Source organism: Idiotropiscis lumnitzeri, chromosome 14 (assembly GCF_059441095.1).
Source record: "Idiotropiscis lumnitzeri isolate Australia: NSW breed Sydney's pygmy pipehorse chromosome 14, RoL_Ilum_1.0, whole genome shotgun sequence".
NCBI classification, from domain to species: domain Eukaryota; kingdom Metazoa; phylum Chordata; class Actinopteri; order Syngnathiformes; family Syngnathidae; genus Idiotropiscis; species Idiotropiscis lumnitzeri.
In genome coordinates this window covers 15,611,730-15,634,070 of record NC_142404.1, presented here as the reverse complement: position 1 = coordinate 15,634,070, position 22,341 = coordinate 15,611,730, and the positions used below count along the sequence as shown (strand labels likewise).

Genomic DNA, 22,341 nt, shown 5'->3' with positions numbered 1-22,341 from the left:
TATCTTCCTGGGGTGCGCATTGGCCAAGAAAGTTGTCCTTCAATTTGTATTTACAGGATGCTATTTTCGTAACGTCACACCCTTTTTACTGAAATGAACCCTCTCCTGTCAGTCAAAACCATTTAAGTTGATATTGGTTTAAGGAAACGAGTGATTTTTGCTCATTATTTAAAGTGAAAATATGAGCTTAACTGCCTTATTTAATCAATTAATAAATCATCTTAAAATGCTGCTTCAATCATTTTCTTTCTGTAAAAAAAGTATTAGGAGACGTCTTATTCTTCCTCAGATAAAAGGTTATGCAAAACAAGTTAGATATTTATGAAAAACGACAACATTGTCATATTTCTCAACAAAAATCCAAATATTACACGCATCTAAAAACTATTCAAATGAAAAAAAGACTCAAATTAAATTGTAGAAAAGGCGTGTACTTACGAGGGAAATACTTTGAGATAAATCAATATATGAGTATTTTTATTTAAAAAAAGTCAAGATTTTAAAGAAAATAAAGGTACTTTGACAATTATAAAACATCATTTTTCCAATAACTGGCGACATTAGAATAAACATATCCCATTACCACGTCATTAAAGTTCGTGTTGTCGATTTACAAGCTCCCAATCATCAGTTTTCTAACACAAGCATCGTAAGCAGTGATTTTAGCAATCATTTACAGGGGAAATATAATAACCCCCCTCCCCATGTTGCTAAATAATACATGAATACAGCTTTGACACAGATTTAGCACATTTAATTGATGCGAGTCATTTCCACGAGTGCTCGTGTAGTTTATTGCGACATAAGTGCTTACAAAAACAGAATAGCAATCATCAGCTTCTATGCTATTGTTCTGCAAAGAGCACAATAACTCATACGGGGGCCCCATATAGAAAGTCATCAAGATAGAAAATTCCTAGAAATGTTCCTGTTAGTACTTTTCCTTTCCCAGTCAGCATCAGTTGAGTGAGTGGAAGTTACAAATAAAATTAACCACATTCATATATACTTCCCACAACCATACCGTGTGTGTTTCTCAAATGAGAAACATGCTTACAACAATCAGAGCACAGCCTCCATCTTGTTTACACTACAAATAAGATGTGTCTACTGTACAATAGCAAAATCGATCAGCTATAAAAATACTGCTGCTGAAGCTCCTTAATCATGAAATGAAACAATTACAAACAAAACTTAAAAATGCATTCGTAAAGCCATGAATGATTGATGGTGCAAGGGTTCAAAGTGACAAATTGTGAACCGTGAGCTAATGAGAACGCTGCGTTGATTGACAAGCCAATAATTGGCTAACGAATGATTCGTGGGCTCGCCAATAGGTGAGGAGTGATAACACAAAACAATTGACATGAAGACTACCCAATGAGCAGTAAGAAATAACCGTGTATTACTTGACAATAATTAAAAACTCAACAATTAATTGTCGACTAGTCAATGAGAATTGAGTAGTTATCGACAAATTGACAGTCAAATGCCCCCCCGTAGTTCATTAGACATGAACGACAAAAGAAGTCCATTTGAAGAACATTTGTGCTTCCGTTAGCTGCTTATGTCTATGTGATAAAATAATCGGATCAAATTTAACGCAAACAGTTGGCTGCATGGCTAAAAGACAATGAATGATGAAAAGAATAGAAAAATATGGCACCGCAACCTCGTAAACCTCCAACAAATTCGTAGCTGCCGTGACCACTAGGCCTCGCACACACACACACAGACACACACACACCGATGTACAGTATGTTACAAATTTACCAATAAACAGAGATACATCAAGTCTACACATGCATTAGCGTCTATGTACACATATGTCGTATAAAAAAATAAACACAAGACTGGATGTGTTACTCATGCAAATGTTTGAAATCACACATTTGTCTTTTTTTTTCTGTCAGTTTATGAAGTAAAAAAAATGGTCATACCTGTTGGTTTTACTTTAAGTGAAAGAAATAGTGTCCAAAAAGGACACAGTGAAATAAAAGGACCTCAGTCTGACAATTACATTAAAAGTGTCACATTAGATTGTGGATTTTGTCTGCGTGTCGACTTTACGACTGCTTCAAAAGTCTGTGGGTGTCCTCCCAAGGAAAGTCGTCCTTCCGAACGGGTTCTAAGTCTTGTCCACCTTATATCGAAAAGCCTACCAGGGGTCCAACATGTTCGGTAACTATGGCAACAATTGTTTGATTCATTTCTGTATGCTAACCAAACCATACTCTAAAACGTTTTAAAGTCGACCGGACTTAGTTCATAATCTGTCGGCTGTTGCTAAAAACAGACCGTTCTAGAGTTTAGGATGAAAGCCGAAATCATCCAGAAGTATTTCCGTTTGGACCAAACCAGACTTGATCCTGCAGAAAATGCGCTAAAATTGACATAGGCTGGCAGTGTTTTAGGATCTCTTATACCATACCCAATATCTGATCTAAAAGCTAAAATCATCGAGAAAAGAACCAACAATCCGTTCCTGTTCTGTTTGGACCAAGGTTGACAAATACTCAGTTGAAGTTTTAAAGCACATTTAACTCGATCCAGGAAAAAAACTCGAGTTTCAGATGAAATGCGCTCTAAAAGTAAAGTTGTATTGTCTTGTAACGCTTATTACAGACGGAGTGTCTGATTCACAGGTTTTTATGCCAAAGCTGAAATAATGTGGAAAGGTTCTGTCTTAGCAAAACGGCTTCGAACCTGGTCAGTAAGGTCAAGCTGAAAGCTAAAATTCATTTTAAGTCTCGCTAACTTGCCAATGTTCGCCTTCGTTTGTCTTTCCATACACATGATGGACCCGTGGTAAAACAAGGATGACCTACTGAAACAGTTGAGGCAAGTGAAACCAAGTAGCACAAAATCTACTTGGGCTCAAAGCAAGAACGTCGTTCCGGGCTTGGAGGGTGTGGGGATTTAGTCAGATTTGTGACAGTAAAGGTCTTTGAGTGCCTTGAGTTCTTCGATGAGCGTCTTGTTTTGGTTCTCCAGAACGGCCACCCGGTTTTCCAGACACTTGACGTACTCCTTCTTCTTCCTGCGACACTCGCGCGCCGCCTCTCTGTTGGGAAACATGCTTAGATACAACTTTCTTGTGGACATCATCGATTGTAGGCATCCATATTTGTACCTGTTTTTCATGAGGCGGACTTCTCTCTTGCGGGTGACCTCCTCGGTGGCCCCTTGTGTGGGCAGGGCGGGCGACGAGGCCATGACCACCCCGGAGGTGATGGCGTTGGCGGGCGCTGCTCGGATTTGGTAGGCCTGGACGTCCCCAGAGGCAGCTGGGGACAGAGTTTAAACAGCTGTCGAGGAAACAGAACCAGACGTGATCCGGTAGGCCTGGGTCGAGGTGTCCGGCTTACCTTGCACCACCACTTGGTTACTGGGCACCAGTATCTGTTGACCGTCGCTGGTTTGTGCATACTGCAGGATGGTGGCGCCGGGTTGGGCGGCCGCCGCGTTGGTCATGGTGAGCGCCTGCAGGCCCTGAACGCCGTCGGTGCCGTTGTTGGCCAGCTGGATTGCGCCACCCTGCGTGATGGCGACTGCGAGCGACGTGACAAAGCGGTTAGAAAGACTAACCAAAGACGGTGATGATCACATGAGAAGAAACTTACTGTACTGGCCGCTGCTGGTCTGGTAAATGGGAGTTGGCACGGTGACTGTGGTGATGGCGGGCGTGGCTGCCACTGCCACGTCATCCTCCGCCTTTTCCTCCTCGATGCGAGGGACGGCCGGCGCGTCTGACGACAGGTCGTTCAGAATTTTCCTGTCGGGGCAAAAGTAAAATGATCGGCTAGGAGAAAACGACACTAAATTTATTCATGCATTTTTGCAATTATTAATGACATGTTTTAACAAAAAAAAAATATATATCCTACTGATTTACTTGACATATATTCCAAAAATAAAATAAAATCCTCTGACACCTGCTGTCACCGCTTTGGTGATTAGCAACATACGACAGTGTACTTGCAACAAGCGTCACCTGTACGAGGGTCGACGTGAAAGGATCTCTCGGCGCTTCTGCGAGTCAGTCACGCTGTCCACTGACTCCTGTGAATCCTCGCTTTCCGCAATGGTTGAGATCTGGAAGGCACACACAGCAACAAAAAAAAAAAATAGATGAAGGCATTTTATATCAATTATATTATGATATCGGCTTAGCAAATTCAGGAATGTTAATAAATTAGAAACACAGATCCACACTGTTTCTGCGTGTGGGGTTCTTCTTCCCTTGAAAGGCAATCATAGACTTTGTCACGAGATTAAGAAAGTACTGCATAAAATGGATCTAAGTCGTTAATATTCTTTTATGTAACAATTTTTTAAAGTATAATTTGCAATGGTTATTTCAATTCTTATTATTTATTCATTTAACGTTACCTTCATGCATGCTCTGAAATATAAGTACTAATTAAGTGAAGAAAAATTGTATCCAGTAGGTGTCCTTTGAAATGCCTGACCATATAAAATGTTAAATTTAGGAATTACGTGCACAGCCTGCACTTGTGGAGACTGTATGACGGACGACTGTGCGGCCTGGATCACGCCATGCACTTGGACCGTCTGTCCGTTTGGAAGCTGCACCAGCGTCACGGTGGGACCCGTTGTCGAGGCATGGCCTGTTGCCATGGATGCCTGGGAGAAAAAAAAATGTGTGTAAGGGGCCATGACCAGAAGGGTAACAGAAGCTGAATACCACCTGTGTCGCAAATGGTGTGAAGTTTAACACCCAAGATTCACTGGCTGTGTCGATTTGTCTTGAAAGCAATTGTCTTGGTCAGACTGACTTCACCACACATCAAATTATCTGAATGACCGAAGCCACCCCGGCGGAGGGCGCTGTAATGTTCCTGCTTCGATGATTCCTACCCGAAAAGGGCCTCATGTCGGTCAATTACCTGCGCCAAGGTGGCGAGCTGCGCCGGCGTGATCTGCTGCTGATTTTCCGTTTCGGCAGACTCGGCCGTCTGCTGGCCCTCGGCCGCCGCTGACTCCATCTTCATTGGCTGAGCTGGGGAATAAATAAAACAACTATAATAAAATACTCGATCAATTTCTATGCTGTTTGTTTCTGTTTTAATTTAATGCTTTTACCATGTTTATTGTATTGTTGCTAATTGATGTTGTTATATGTAAAGTGCCACCCCAAATCGACTGATGCTGGCGCGGCTGGGCCACCAGCAAAAAATTTTAACAAACATGCTTCTATCAAAATGTTGCTTTTTTTAAATATCTAACATTAAATATTTAGATTTTTATCCTCTTCAATTGCTCCTTTTTTTACTCCCATTGTGCACATTCCATTGATTCATTGGAAAAGTGTGTGCTACATACTTATGTGCATTTATTTATGTGCATTTATGCCACTGAGACTACACTCTTCTCCATTTCATCCACAGATAGGCCTACACATAATTCTGGATGAATTTTGTTAAGTATTGTTTAAAAATCAGGGCCATTTCCAGTTCTGGCAGGACCACAACAACTTGGCCACAACCCAAAATAGCTTAATGTCGGACTATAGTTATGGACAATTGAGTCTTCGATTAACTGACCATGCATGTTTTGCAAATTTAGATGGGAAAAAAAACTTAAATCACGATGATAAATGTAAATTCAACGCAGGGAGACTTGAGTCTAGATTCGAACGTAGAATTGCAGCAATGTGAGGCAGACGTCCTTAACACTAAAGCACGGTACTGCGCTCACCGAATAAAGTAACAGAGTATAAAATAAAAAAAATAATACGGCGAGCTAATGTGATTTCGATGTGCTGTGAAAATGGACAGCGATGTTCAGACAGTACATTGCGTATGACGCGTGTCATGGTGATGGCGGTGAGCTCATTCTTTGCGTCGCTGCTGTGCGCGCCATGATTGGCTTTACGCATTTCTCCCTCGACTTTTCAAAAAACAAGAAGAACAACCATCACTACCGCTCGCCAGGCGGCGGGTGACAGCCGAGCCACATGGCCGGCTCGGGCGACGCCCCCCTCGGCCACCACAGACCCGATAACCCGGTGTCGGAAACGGAGGAGCCCCGGGGCTCCTTTACGCCAGGAAGTGGATGAAAAGTGGCAAAGGGACATTTAGGGTGGGTTTAACCTAAGTGACGTAAGAAAATTCGAAGTAAATAGGTCGTAAATGTGCGCTTTATATCCAAAAAGTAGAATTTGTGGAGAAAAAGGCGGCAACCTGATTGCAACCTAGCTTCGCTGTTAGCTCATGCTAATTCCTTAGCTACACAACAAACAGCGCGAAATAAACCGTCACGCATCCCATTAATTCAAACCATGCAAGTTCATTTTGGATCCAGGCCCCCAACTCCCCCTCCCAAAAAAAAAAAAAAACAGCCGCAGCTTCCCCACCCTGCATCCCGCTCAAAAAAAAAAACACACCACCGAGCCGCCATGATTTCTTTGTTTCCTTCGGGCCGAACCGGACCAACACCGAATGTTTTTCACAGTCGCGAAGCGTGCCTGCTCCCGCCGTCCTTACCGATACAGACTCCCTTCGTCGCTCTGCGGGCCTCCGGAGCTCCACTTTTATTGTGGCCGACACGTAAGAGCCCGCGTCAGGCTACACCTCCGCCGCGTCACCGCCGACAACAAGACAGAGATTGGAGAGAAGGATCCAGCCAAGGCGAAGCAGATGGCGACGCCGTCCGGAAATGGCCGAAGTCTCTCTACCGAGGAGAGGCGGAAAATGACGAAGCGTCGTGGATGGAGCCGAACAACCAGCATGCCCTTTTTCCTGATAAAATGCAATTTTTGTGTGTGCGTGTGTATGATGTTACCGCCACCATTTATTTGACTTTAATTACAAGTCGTTATAAATATTGATGAAATGAAAGAAGAAGAAAAAAGAAAAATGTGTTCATTTAACAGAGAGAGTTGCTCATAATTCTTGTTGCCTTTAGAGGGCAGCAAAAGACCAATTTGTCCATATTTCCACTTAGGAAACAATGACAGTCGTTTCTTTATAGGAGGCTGGGGGTGGTTACAGACCACATTTAAATAATGACATTAAATGACTTGTATGTGTAATATAATTAATTTCCACTGATCAACAATATCATAAAACTCAAATTACATTTGATTTTATTCACTCAACCAGGCATTTATTGCGCAAAAGATGGAACCTACCCCTGATGACTTTGGACATGAGGCAGGGTACACCCCGAACAAGTCTCCAGTCAATAAATGAGCGCGAACGAGCATTCTCACTCACATTCACACCAACAATTTTGATTTTGAGCTTTAATTCGTGAAAATGTTTGTGTACCATGTGGGACTAAAACAAGCAGCTGTCCATTAATTGTGAGATTTCTGTTTATTTTTCCTGAGCTGAAAACAGCAGGCCTCAACATGAGGTATGGCATTTATTTATGTGGAGATGCAAGCCAGAGGTATATTGCGGCACAGTGGCTCAAAACATTCGACGCATCTCGTATAATGATGCAGTACACTTTTACACCCACTGCAGACTACAAGCAGTTTCGTGTTTTATGGCAGGTCGTCAAAGTTTTCTGCCATGCTCAGCCCACACACAATGATTAAAACTCAAAACTCTTCACAGTTTAGCATCACCCATCTGTCTTCTGTACTGTATCAGGTTCACATTTGATAGCTATTGGCCAAAATTTCAAGGACGAGTTCATCTTTGACGAAAACCTGAAAAACATATCCTAAAATAGCCGCTTCAAACCAAAATGGCAGACTTTTGATGTCTTTTCAGGCATGGCTCCGTGAGACATTTTCATGTGTGGTAATAGACATGTCTAGTAAATATCACGGTGCCCAAAGAAACTGTCTTTAGGTGTTGAGTTTTTGAGACGTTTGATTCAATTCAGTTCGTAAGAAGTTCAAATTTCAATACAATATTTGGCCTGCACACAACAATGAAAACTGAAATCTTCAGCATCACGCATATGTCTAGTGTATGGTTCAAATTTCGTTGCAATTGGGCAAAAAAAAAAAATCTTAAGGAATTTCATCTGGATATGTGGAAAAAAATACCTTAAATTTGTCGGTTCAAATTGGTAAAATGGCAGATTTCCGGCATGGCTTCTTGAGACTTCTTTGGTGGGTCTACTCATGATAGACACGCACCTAATTTCACGTTACTAAATGCCACTGGTTTCAGGGATTGGATTTCCACTCCAAAAAATTCAGGACCCCTGGAATTGCAAAAAAAAAAAAAAATAGCCGCTACCAAGCAAAATCACAGACTTCCCGTGTTTTTTCTGACATGGATTCTTGAGACCTTTTTTTGTGGGTCTACTCTTGATATAAAGCTATTTACCAAATTTCTAGTTTCAGCATTTAATTTTTACCCCCTTCGAAAACAACAAAAACATTACATCAAGACAAAATGTCAGACCTCTTGAATGTTTTCCGGCATGGCTTCATGAGATTTAAATTTTTTTTTTGGTATGTCTTCCTCAAGATAGACACGCATGCCAAATTTCACGCCGCTACCAGAAACCGACTCCAGGGCCTGAATCCTCCAACCATTCCATTGAGTCGGCGAGCACCTCATGGTGGCAATGTCGAGCCGCGGACCCCCACCTCTTCCCTCACGACCCCCACCTTCCCACCCTCTCAGCTCCACAGAGGCGAGGACCACGTAGATATGCGCCGGGTTTATCAAGGCAATTCCTTTTACCATCCTCCTGATGCTCGTTGGCGGCTGTTTTATCTGTTTAATAGCGTTTTACGGCTCCGAGGCCGTAAAAAGAGCCTTTTTATTGTGACACCAAACACATTGTTTGGGGAATTGACCCCGCCTGACTAATGAACAGCCTTGAATTTGCAGCCAGTTGTGTAAAATGCAAGCAGACGCAAGTGTGTGTGCATGAGCAGTTATGTCCCATTTGAGATTTGAACAATAGCGTCACTTTACTTTATGGTGGGTAAGCAATGCTGCAGTCATTGGAAGCCAAATCAAGTTGTGTGAGGATGAACAAGGCGAACAACAGCAACACATGCGTGTGCTTTTACTTCTTCCCGTTTCTTTTTTTTTTTTTAATGTTTCGACTTTATTTACAGCTTTTCATTAAATCCAACCTTTAGAAGTGGATGTAGCAGAAAATAATGTCGTATGTCATAGTTAAAATGCAGCCTAAGTGGAGTCTCTCGGGTGGAACGTAAAACAACGGAGCATCCGGGAAGTCGTCTCAGCGCTTCACTTTCTCGACCGTTTTGCCTTGAGATACAAGTTTGATTTGTTTTGTGACCATGCTTGTGACTTAAAACACTTGTGTCTTTCACCCAGAAAATGAATACAAATGGTATTAATCTGTTTTTAGGTTTTCAAAAAAAAAAAAAAAAATTTTTTTTTTTTTAAATAAATGAAATAAAAAGCACTCTGTAAAATTGTACTTCATAAAATCACACATTTATGACTTTATAATTAAATGTACATAATTAAAGATGTTTTGTTACATTGCTTCAGTTCAATGGACATTGCGCCGCTCCTGGCTACCTGGGGGCAATATAAGACAGATATACACGAAGAATAAATAAATACACGTGTCACTCTTTTTGATTTCTGTTCAGTTGGACAGTAAACTTCAACTTGATCGCGTCACGATGTCTTGCTGTCGTGATAAAAATGTTAACTATTTATTGTTCAAAATGAAAACTTTTTTTCTTGTTCTTCGCAACGGTTCGTCCATTTTTCTTGTGGGCTGTGGAGAGCTGCAAAATGGATTCCAAAGTCAAAAGGAAAAGGAAAGCATACACATACACACACGAATCAAAAAAAAAAAAAAAAAAATCAATGGCAGCATTTGGTCTATTATCATAAATACACTCTGTGTGTGTGTGTGTGTGTGTGTGTGTCCAGATGGTTGACTGAGACTTGGCTGTGTACAGACTAGAACGGGAGAGAAAAGAGTATGACTGTGTGTGTGTGTGTGCGTGACCTTGAGAAAGGAGTCTCAGTTGGAGGAGAAAGGGATAACATCCCCCCCCATCTCTCTCCCTCTCCTAACCCCCCCTGCAGGGGTAAAGATGAACTAGGCTTTTCTTCGTCTGCCTTCTTTTCTATTTTCGTGTTGGTTTGCGCGCTCTCTTTTATCTCGGATCGCATTCTCTGTTCGGGCTGTAGTAGTGGTGGCGAATGCCCTACCTGCGGAAATTAGAGCGGCAACTTCTGTAAAAATGTTTAATCGCGACTTAAAACTTATTTCTACGTTTTTGCTTTGGGTTAAAACACATCTGTGAATTGCCTCTTGCCTTACTCAAGGAAACCTGGATTTTGGTCTGTTTTACTGCCACTTCCCCGCTATCTTCCCCCCTTGAGGAAAGTGAAGCTGGTGCTGTGAAGATCCTGCATCAATGGGCCGAGACTGGCCCGGAGCAGAACCACTTCCCAAGTTCTGACAGTTTTTAAAAAAAAAATTTTATTCATCCACTTATTTTTTTATTTATTTTGGTGTATATTTTCTATTTGTTTTGACCAGATTTCCCAAACAGCTTCCAAAGGATTTGTATTTTTTTCTCTTTTTCTTTTCTAGTTAACATTCAAATTCGAAATAACCAAAAATGTCATTGGTTTTGCTCTCTTACAGGTTTTGGCGTTGCTTTTAATTCATTCACTACCAGCCGAGTAAAAAAAAAAAATATATATATATCTTTGTCGTCTTTATCCGTCAATGGTAGTAAACGAGTTCATCTCTCATTTCTCACAACACCGTGGGTTACAAGTTTCATTCCGTTGATTTTTTTTTTGCTGCATATCGTAACATGAGTCGAGTTGATCCAGTCCGATCCCAACTGCTTCCTCTTTTTGCTCTCCATCCACAATTTTGTCTTCAGGTTCCCCAAACAGTCTCCAACAGTTGTCGTTGCCTTTTTTCCCAGCCGATTTTCTCCTTGTTTAGTCACACAACCGGGTTCTGACAGGTGTTGTTTTTGTTGTTGCTTTTCATCTATTAGACACCAGACAGAACAGGCTCGGGGAAAAAAAAAAATAACAACAATACAATAGAACGTGTGTTTCCTGTGAGCAGGCCGAGAAACAGACGGGGAAGCGAGCAGGTGCCTCGTCGGGACTATTTTTTTACGGGACGCGTCATAAAAAAATATGGAGACGAGGCAGCAGCGAGGAGCATTTTCTCCATGCCCCCCCGCCCCTCGCTCCACTTCCTGCCCATGATGGCGAGCGAGCGGCGCAGACGGATGAGGAGTCGCAAGACTGTCGTCAGGTGAGACGGGGGGGGAAAGGTCAGCAGGGGATAAAGAAGAAAAAGAAGAAGAGGAGGAGGAGGAAGTAGAGGATGAGATCAAAGTGGAGCTTGTGTTTTATTCATGGAGACACACTGGCGCAACACACATTTGTGTTGGACACACGTACACACTTTTAGGTCAGCTGCTTGGCAGGAATGTTTCTTTTCTTTTTTTTTTCTGCCAAAGATGGAACAACAGTGACAGAAAATAATTCCAACATTTTGTCGAAAGAGCGACAGATGTAAATGAGGGCTCAACTGTCACTGGCCAGACCACATGTCAATCATATCACTCAGCAAAGTCTCTACTGGTTCGACACGTCCACATCCATCACATCTCCACAGCCTGCGACCTTTACGCACGCGACCTATGACCTCCTGAGTCTCTCAATGATGCGCGTGGCCTGACACATCAAGGACACGCCAGTCGTTAGGGAGCACCTGAACGCATCGCTGACCTTCTCCTTGGATAAATAATCCGCAATAATCTAACATGTCAGCATTCCATCAGATGTTGCTGATGATGCCTGTACACCTTTAAAAGGTTCAACTTGTCACCTTTCAGCATCACACCGCTCTCCGTTTAATGCAGTCGTAGCACTTGACACTCAAAGGTTGTTGTTTCAAACAAAAATTGGGCCGAAAATTCACAGAAAAATTCTGTGGTGGAATTGCACTATAGAATTAGGAACAATAGCATCTTGGTAGCGTTGCATAACGCAAAGTCAGCGCTAACCGATACGGACAGTCGCACAGCCTCTCAAGTTCATTGTGTGTGTGAGTGTGTGCGTGGGGGTGTGTGGGGGTGCGTGGGGGTGTGTGGGTGTGTGTGTATGTGCGTGCGAGCGAGCGAGACTGGAATAGCAGGTGACCTGTTTGGATGCTTAGCCCCATATGCGCTACGCTAGTGTGTGTGTGTGTGTTTCCACTTCATCATGCGTAGCTCAGTGGACCCAACGTCAACACACTAGAACCAGCAGTGACCATGACCACCATCTGTGTGCGTGCGTGTGCCCGTGTTCCACCTGCCCCCCCCCCCATCTCATTAGGGACATGGGGCTGTTACTGCAAATAAGCAGACATGACGAGTCGAGACAAGATACGAACGGAAAAATCATGACGATCTTGTCTTCAGGGATCTTCCCGGAACTAAAAAGCTCCATTCAGATCATTTTCAAGCTTGAGATCCTGCACCAAACGTTCCTAGACCTCTCAAAAGTACCACTCGAGGGTTGACTAAAATACAACACTTCAAATGTTTCTGGGCCTCTAAAAATGTTGGTATATTTACTGCAGTTCACACTCCACACAACAGCCCTTCAAAAAAGTTCGTAGTCGTGGGATAAAGAAAATACAAATTCGTTCCTGGTACTTTTGATGCAAAGGTGCCTTAAAGACAGATTCACACACACACACACACACACACACAAGTATACAGACTGATGCGGTGGCACACACACACGTACACACACGCACACAGTTCCAGTAAGGCTGCCACCCCTGTGGATCTTCCCAATTGTGATGTCATATTCTCCGTGGATCAAAGAGAGGTCATGCTAATTAGACAATTTCACACACACACACACACCCCACACACACACACACACACAAGACATGTTAATTAAAGAGCAGAGCAGCTGTGGGTCACACAGCAGGAGGACAAAAAGTGTCACCGTGCGTGAGATGTGTTCATGCCGTAGGTGGCTAGAGTAGCCAAGAAGTGTACTTGATGATCACAAATAATCATTCAAAATCATAATTCTTTCGTCCACATCATCATATCAGTAGCACAGACGCATGCATGTTGCCGGCCTCGGCGTAAAAAGTCTCGAGTGTAGATTGACTCGATCAACTTGAAGCTGCAAAACGCGGAAAAAAAACCGCTCGCCGGGCGGAGAAGCCAATGGAGCCGATTGACCGCACAAAAAAAAAAAAAAAAAAGCGTCGCATTTGTGTTTCTGAAAAGCATTCCTGGCTTTTTCATCGGAAGCTTTGATGACATTCAAGGTTACGTCGCAAGAAGCAAGACAAATAAATAAATTTCACATGCAAGACTCAAAGAAACTGTTTTGGGGAACGACGTGTCCTGGCAATCGTAATAAGGTTACAACTGACAACGATAATAATAGAAGAACAAATTGAAACACAAATGTCATGGAATGTCATGTGTGTGTGTGAGAGAGAGAGTGAGAGAGAACAAACCTGACTCCTGCTTCCTCCAGGTGCTGAACACAATCTCAGTCACACACATACACAAAAACCTGGTCTTGGAACCAGACCGTTAAACCCAAAACCATTACAGCAGGTCTAATTTGAAACCCTAATCCTACCTAGAAACCCTGATTTGAAACCACAAACGTGGCTTGAAACCCTAATTTGACACCGTAACCCTGTGGCGAGAAATAGCATTTTGAAACCCTAACCCTACCCCGAAACCCTAATTTGAAGCTTTAAAACCCTTGCTTGAAACCCTAATTCTTGTCCGGAAACACAAATGTTGATAAAAATATTCATTTGAAACCTTAACTCCTGTTACAATCCCTAAATGTATCCGAAAACCCTAATTTGTCAGCCAAAGCTTTCTTTGAAACAATAACCTTGGCTTGGAACCCTAAATTGAAACCCTAAAACTTGTCTGAGGTCCAAATAATTGCTAGAAATCCTAACTTTTGTTTGCAACCCCAATTTGAATCCATAATCCTGTCTTGAGACCCAATTTTGACACCTTTACTCTTGCTTGAAGCCCTATCTCTTGTTTGACACCCTAATTTGAAGCCACAACACTTCCTTGCTTAAACCCTAACCCTACCTGAAAACTCGAATAAGAAACTTCAAACCTCACTAGAAACCCTACCCTTGTCTAGTAACCCTAATTTACCAATTTAACTCTTGCTTGAAACCCTAATTTGAAACCATTACGTTTGATTGAAATCCTTAATTGATACCCTTAGTCATTTTTGAAACCATCACCTTGGCTGAAAACCCTAATTTGAAACTTTAACCCTTTTTTGTAACTAACGTCGGCTTACAACCTTAATGTGACAACCTAACCCTAGCTTGAAACCCTAAATTGAAACCCCAACCCTGTCTTCTCTTGAATCCCCGCCTAGGTGACCCCGGAAGCCTTTAGTTCACTTTCCATTAACGTCTGTGGGAAAAAATTATTTTTCTCCCATCTTACAGCAGCATTAAATTGTAAAACAACAGCCTAACTTTATACAATATGGATGTTCTCTCAGAATAAAACATGAGCATGCGTGTGCATGCGTGTGTTTGTGTGTGTGTGTGTTTGCGGCCTGTCACGTCCTTGGCGTGTCCGCAGGTGACATCACGAGTTAGTTTCCTGACAACGTGTCAATGTTTGCCTTCCGCGTGGAGGCCAGTGGGCCAGCGCCACCATCTGGATGTGCGGGTGTCAAATATAGGCCAGCACGCACACTCACACACACACACACTCACACACACATTAATGAGGCGCGCAGTGGCGGCCTCCCGAGAGCAACAAGATGGCGGCGGGAAGAAGGCGACACGGACATGAGGGGAGCGGCTCTGACAGCCTGACAAAATGACCCCCAGCACACATGTACACACGCATGTACACACGTGGTGGTATCCTGCAGCCTGGCTCATTGTCTCACTGGACAATCGCATTGTGAGTCATCTCCCCCTTGGACGACTTCCAGCAAAAATAAACTGGCAATGGTCTCCCTTTTTATGAAGTCACAACAACAACTTGGAAATCGAGTCACAGCCTTTTGTCTGCCAACACCCACAACTTTTATGGCACATGTTAAGAAAAAACATCAACAAGAACTTTTTGTTCTGGCACGGTTGCGTCGAAGTTTTCAATTATTGATATGTTGGCGAGCCAATGAGTGATCGATTTACACGTGCCCAAATTTTTCCCCGTTTATGCGGTCCACGGATGGGTTAACAAGGGTTAGGGTTTCAAAGTCGGGTTTCAAGCCTGGTTTGACCCATACTCTCGCCCTAATACTAATTTGTATCGTTAAAATTGCTTTGACCCTAATTTAAACCATATCGCTGACTTGAAACCATCATTTGAAACTCAGAATCTTCACCCTTGCTCAAAGCCCCACCTTAAAACCTTACCCTTACTTTGAAGCCATAAATCTGGCTAGAACCTTCATTTGAAACCACAACCCTACTTTGGATCTTTCATCCAGCCTTGACACCCTACCCTGAATCCCTCAACACGATTTAAAACCTTAATTTTACTCCTGACTCAGGCTTGAAACCCTACTTTCAAACCCTAACCCAATCTTGAAATTTGAATTTAAACCCCTAGTCCAGGTTTGAAACACTAAACCAGATTTGAAATCCTAATCTGGTTGAACATATAATTTGAAGCCCTAATCCTTTGCCGCAAACCAAAACCAGGCTTGTTACCCTAACCCTTGTTCGAAAACTGTTTAATGTGAATATGAGGAGGCTCTAGGTGCGTTCTTCATACTGCGCCTGATGTCTGATTTTAGTTGTAAACAAATCTCCCCTCCTTTCAGTAGCCTCCCAATAAAATCCTTGTTGTGAGTCTGCCTTTCCCAGCATGCTTTGCTCCGCCGCCCGTCCATCAAATAAAGATGAAGGTGTCGCTGCGGCCGACATTGTCTCGCATGAATCATTCAGCGCTGTTAGTCTAACATTCGCCTTCCAGGTCAGCGCGTCTCGCTGTGGCTCTGGTTCCGCCCACAACCACCATCCAAACCCGGCCCCTCGGCCTCGTCCCTCAGGCACCGTGCAGAGAACCACTCCCCCCCCACCCCAAAACCAGACCTCCTCTACCTACTTCCCACAAGCAGAAATATGCTGAAGGCACTTATAATATTAAACTATTAATGACAACAGGTAACATTTTGGTAATAACATTGTTATAACTCAATTCATTTCACAACAAGAAGCAATTTGGGAGGTGTGAACAATTCTTACAAAAAGAGGCTTAGGGCTGTTTATTGATAACCACGGTTGAAGTTTAGATTCAAGCACTAAGCATTAAACTTAACAGACAAAGCTAACAAAATGAAAATGATTAAATGTCATATGATGTAATCCTGCTTTTTACGCCAACAGAAAGCAAATTTTATAAAGTACATCTTTTATGACCGCAGTAGAGTTAGGATTACTGCATATTCTTTATCCTCCACGAAGAGCGACTAATATAACTGCGGCTTATTGAGAGGTTTTGATTGGCTCCTTGGATATCCGTATGTCTGTATTTTACTGCCCCCATGTGGCCAAAGCATGTACACCAGAAAGAGCAACACAATGTCCATTAAATGAAGGACAAAAATGCGTCCTTCGGAAACTACTCGCCCAGCTTCACCCCACATTTTCGTGTTACATTTTAAACACAACACACTACTATGAAAATCATACTTTTGATACTTTCGTCACTGCTACAGAAGACCAAACAAAAGGATGACGTTAAGACCGAAGCAAACGCACTGTTGATACCATTGGTCTGTGTGTGTGTGTGTGTGCATGTGCGTACGCGAGCGCATGTGTGTCAAAGTAGGTCAGCAGAGGAGGCCTTCCCTAGAAGACGACGTGAACTTGTCACCTTGAATCGACCGCCGAAGAAGGAGATGACGGGAGACACACCAGTGAAGAGGATGAGGATGTGATGAGGACAAACAGTGTTAGGCAAGTAACTTCCTAAATGTCATCTATTATATATATATTACAGTGGACCCCCAATATACACGGGACATAGCGAATGGCTCGGCCCGTGGAGAGTGAAAATCTGCGTATATATATATATATATATATATAATTCAAGTAAAAAAAAAAAAAAAAAAAATGGCTGACCGTGTGTCTTACAGCCCAGGTTCTTATTTTTGTGTAAACTGTTTGCGCTGGTGCCAGATGTTAATGTCATCTAACTCCCTGTCCCCCGCAAAACGTCACCTTTGAACCAAGACCACAACAAAAAAACATCACGGAAATGTTTGAGTCCACCTGAAAGTTCAAAAGCTCTCCTCTCAATCTCAAGTCTGAAAGACTTGTTGACTGGTGCCACTCAATCTTGTTTTTCATGAAGACCTTTCAAGTTCTGGCGGGTTTTTTTTGTGTTTTTTTTTTAAAGCCAGAAATATTGCCAGTGAGTGTTAGCGTTGTTAGCGTGTAGCATGTCCATCAAGCAGTGACCGTGAAATTAATGGATTTGGCGTGTTTACAACCATTGCACTTGTTGACTTTTTTTTTACAAGCTTCCATCAAATCCCTCAGCACTCTTCTTCTTCTTTTTACTTCTTCTCGGGCAAGTTGCCTCGAAAGCGGCCATGCGATTCCAACATGGCAGCATGCACGAAAATCAAACAAGAACTTATTAACGTTCAATAAAATATTGGCAAAATAATTTCAATCAAAGCCACGTTTAGACCCGTGAAGGCAAATAGAACATTTTATGGCAAATAATTTTTGGGGGTTGACTTCCCCTTTAAGAGCGTACTAGTGCAATAATACTAGTACCTTAAACTGGATCAAGGCGATGGAATAAAACGCTCAAACAAATTGTCATTGGCTTTGATGTTGTTTGCGATATAGGTAATCATGGACTCTACTGCTTTGTTCTCTCATTCAATGGAAAGAAAATGACAATGACAGTCATTTCACACACACAAAAGACAAAAAAAAAAAAACACACATTTCACTGCTTTAATGGCGGCAGTAGGACACTACGCTCGCCGCCTGAAAAAGCGAAAAAAAAAATGAAACAAAAAAGCAAATGAAAGGATGAAAGCCAGAAAAAATTATAAATATATATATATATATATTTTTTTTAAAAAACATGTCAGTGAGGACATCAACCAAAGTCGGACACGGGTTCTCGTCTCATGACAAGCATATTTGGGGACGTATGAAAGGCTTTCGGGAACGCTTTCATCACCATGACAACCTGCCGTGGTTTACGCGCACAAAAAGCATCAAAACGTTGTCATGAAACGCACTCCCCCAAGGCTTCTTTTTCTTTCATTAAGAAGCACAATGGCCATCAAGGAAGATGCCGCGACGAGCTTACTGACATTATTGCCGGGTTGTTGTTTACTTTCTTTAAGCAGAATATGCAACATAACAGTCACACATCTTAATAAGTCATTTGATTTAAAAAAAAAAATGTCAATTTACAGACTTGTCATGTCAAACTTAGAATCTGCCAGCTTACATGACGCCAGTTTACTGTATATGGCTGATAGCTAGCTAGCACAAGAAGCTAACGTAGCGTCAAACAGTCACACATCTAAATTTAAGTCAATCGTTTACAAAGACCTGTCAACGGCGAGTCCAAATATTCCAGGATTAGAAAGTTTGTGTTTACTTGTCAACTTGCTCAAAAGCATTTCGACGCCACCGCAGCGTTTTCTGCTTAGGATGTGTCGGCCTGCTTGTATCCGTTCATAAAAAAAGAGTCCCAGAAAGCCAAATAAAAAGCAAAGTAAGTGCACGACGATCTGATCCTTTGAGCTCTGAGGAGGACATTTTGAAGCTTTTATGGACACTTTTGAGTCCAAACTCTTAAGAAATCAATAGCGAAGAAGAAAAAGAAAGGGGTCGGTGACCATTAGCGATTGGACGCTAATTAGCATCCATTAGCTCACAGGGAGCATCAACATTTAATGAGAGCGCACGCCCACACACACACGTATATACTGTATTAATGAACGTGTACATATACATACATATGCAAATACAAGTAACAGAATAAAATAGCTTACAATAAATGTACCGTACAACCCTTTAAATGTTAACATTCCGTTTTAGGGGGTATAGGAGTAAAAATCAATAAGGTGCTTGTTCCACCGCAGAAACATTTGTGATGGGGTCAAAAAGATCCACGTGTGTAAGAGAAGATTCGCGTGTGCGTGTGTGTGCGCGCATGTATTCCATTTCCTGTCAAGTGATGACATCATGGCTTGTTCTACTGTAAAATATTTAATTCAGAGATTACATCATTTTACTGGAACACACACACACACACACACACCCCCATTAGGCCTCCTCAGTGAGATTATAGGAACCACAAATGAGGATTTTTTTTTTTGGAGGGGGGGGGGGCTTTTTTTGGGGTGCGTGTGTTGGAGGAGATTTATTTTTCCCAAACTTGAACTCATAAACTGTGTCCGCCCCCACAAATCCACACGCACGCACACACATGGATGCGCACGCATGCACGCACCCACAAACTCACACGCGCGCACGCACACGCGCGCACACGTTCGACCGCCTCCTCACCTCCTGTCTTCCCGCCTACAACTTCCTGTCTCTCCATCGTTCTCAACTTCCCAACTGATTCCAAAATGCTGCTTGGTTTGATAAAAAGAACATTCAATTTTTTTTGTGCCAAAATGCAAGTTTTTGTGATCAACCATTGATTTTTGTACACAAATCTTTACTATTGTGTGACAAAATACTTTTTTTTTGTGAAACTCAATAACGTACTGAAGGCAAACCGTAACATTTTTGGGGGCCAAAATGCCGCTTTTGGTGATCAAACATCACAATTCAATGCAGAAATATTAGACTTTTGAAAGATAAATACTTTAATGATTTTATAGGAAATTCTGATAAATTTTTCATTTTAATTGACAAATTAATGTATTTTTGTGCACATTAATTATTACACTTTTGCGGCCGTAGGCAATTGTATTTTGGAAATTTGTGCCGGGTTTAAGACAGGCACATTCTTTTTTTTGTGTCCAAGTTTGATTAGTCATTGTATTCTTTTGCGCAAATCTTACATCTTTTAACCCAAATCCACAATTTTTGTGAACATCTCTATTGTTTTTGGGGCAAAATGAAGCAAAATTGGGCCATGAATAAATCAAATAAACTAATGTGAAGTTGAAGACAACGATCCTCCATTTTGTTTCGCTCTACTCTAGCACAAACATGTGCGCTAAAGGGCATCCCTCATACGGCTTCTGCTGAGGGGAGGTTGTTTCCCTGGCAACAAGCTAGCACAACAAATGAGGACTGAGACCCCCACCGTTTCCCCTTACCCTCCATCACGACGCCCTCGTCTCAGGCATCCACATTTAGGCAAACGCAACACCCTAATGTGAAACGTGGCGTGGTGGCACTCCAACTCGGCCCAAATCAAAATGTTCCAGCTCGTTAGCCTGTGCCGCTCTAACGAGCGAGACGTCCAATTAGCGCTAACGAGACAGACGCGGAGGAGGAGTCGTCCTCCATGGCGTAAACAAAACATTTTTGTTAGCTTTTGCGTGTTAGTGACCTTAGCGTGGCGGGCGTACGATTCATCCCAATTATGACACCATACAACATGAATCACTACATTTATGATACGATAGTAAAATACACACAACGCAATACGATTCACTCCACTTACGATACGATTCAATTCATTTCGGATTCAATTTGAAACTACATTCACTCAGATTTGATGCGATACGAGTCACTCAAGAAGCGGTGCCACACGAATTAATTTAGTAACAATGAGTCATGATTCATTGCAATTACGATATGATTCGACACAAACTGATCCAATTATAATCCAATACGATTCAATTCACTTCAGTTATAATGAGATACAATTTAATCCAAGAACGATGCACTACGATACCGTACGATCCAGCAAAAAAAAAAATAAAATAAAAATCAGTCAGACCCGAGGTGCAATACCATACAATTCAATCCATGACGCCATACAGCACAATTCACGACGATAAAATGCGGCACGATTCAATTCAATTACTACGCAATCCCATTCGAATCAGCCCAGCTATGCCGCGATACAATTTATTCCAATTACGATTGCTCCATTCGTGTCTTCTCCATTTAATGGCATTTGTGAGTGAATCAACATTGGTGGTAATCAAATCTACATTTGAAAAGTATGAGCAGAGTTGCAGTGCATTGTGGGTAACTGACCATGCTGCTGAAATGATAGCGTGTTAATCACGCGTGAGTCATGCCGTCCGGTTGCTGCTCGCGGTAGTGCTGGAGGGCATCAGGGATGTTTGACTTTTAATTGGCTGCCTCCACCTGTTGGCTGACTTTTAATTGGTCGCCTCCGCTGGCTGATTTCCCATCAGCCACCTGCTGGATACACAGCGGAAGAATGCTAATGTGATCAGGAGCTTTAATTGGGTGCAGTGCATGCAAGGGAAAGCACGCGCGCGCGCGCACTTGCTTGCTTGTTGGTCACGACTGAACGATCATAGACTCGACCATGAAACCCTAAACAAAGCTTTTGAAACCCTCACTCGGGTTTAAACCACAGCATGTTTAAAATTCTGACACACTAACCCTTGTTTAGAACCTTTACCCTGGCGTGAAACTCAAATGTAACCGAAGACCGTCTGAAGTGTTTAGAAAGTAACAACTCTCCATTATATTTTTAAAATCTCTCATCGACCTTGACACCCTACCCCCACAATTAGGTTATCAAAAAAAAAAACATGCTTACCTTGCAAATGTCTTCTTTGTATGAAGTTTCGGCAATATGCTAAGTGTTTTTTAAATGTATTTAAGAAGAAAGTGACTTTCGAGGGTGGTTGTCACTTCCTGTTGGGAGGGGCACTCAATTATGTGCTCTTAACGGCTGCATCGCCACCTGGTGGATCCTCGCAGCGTAACAATCAGTTGAGAATGAATACAGTAAAAGCGCAAATTGAGATTCTACCATTTATTACACATATTTGTACATTCTTAAATAAAAAGGCTCCACTGGACACTCGTTGCATAGATATGATACAATACCAATTTAGAAAAAAACAATTATCAAACACATCCAGTAACAAAAATAAACTCTCCCTCGTCAATAAACAACATAATGTCGTATCATACAAATCATATCTTCTCAACACTTTGTACAGCAAAAAAGGTGTCAGCAATAGGACTCGGTGACCACAAAGAAAATTGATTTGATCGGAGTATGTTTTTTCTTTTTCCCGAAAATGTCACTTTTAACATGGGGTGAATTGATCTTCAAACATAATCAAAAAAGTGATTTAAAAGTGATTCAAAGAAATATTTGGATGACCAAATTCGCGCTCTGTTTATTCATTACCACTTTGGCTATTTGCTCTTATTTCCAAAAATGATAAAATAAAAAAA

At 42.0% G+C, this 22,341-nt stretch overlaps 1 protein-coding gene across 2 annotated transcripts; it reads right to left on the bottom strand.

The window, feature by feature from the left end:
• Positions 1-739: 739 nt before the first annotated feature.
• creb1b (cAMP responsive element binding protein 1b) lies at positions 740-6,710 on the bottom strand. Of its 2 annotated transcripts, none has more exons than XM_088315518.1 (8): positions 6,510-6,710; positions 4,911-5,023; positions 4,501-4,647; positions 3,995-4,095; positions 3,624-3,775; positions 3,369-3,551; positions 3,134-3,287; positions 740-3,064 (listed from the first exon to the last, which is right to left on the bottom strand). In XM_088315518.1, exons 2-8 carry the CDS (start codon positions 5,013-5,015, stop codon positions 2,920-2,922), a joined length of 987 nt encoding a protein of 328 aa, XP_088171644.1. In that variant the 5' UTR covers positions 5,016-5,023; positions 6,510-6,710; the 3' UTR covers positions 740-2,919. The 2 variants fall into 2 exon arrangements, with proteins under 2 accessions (XP_088171644.1, XP_088171645.1); XM_088315519.1 differs by having other exon boundaries at positions 6,410-6,513.
• Between the last annotated feature and the right edge of the window lie 15,631 nt (positions 6,711-22,341).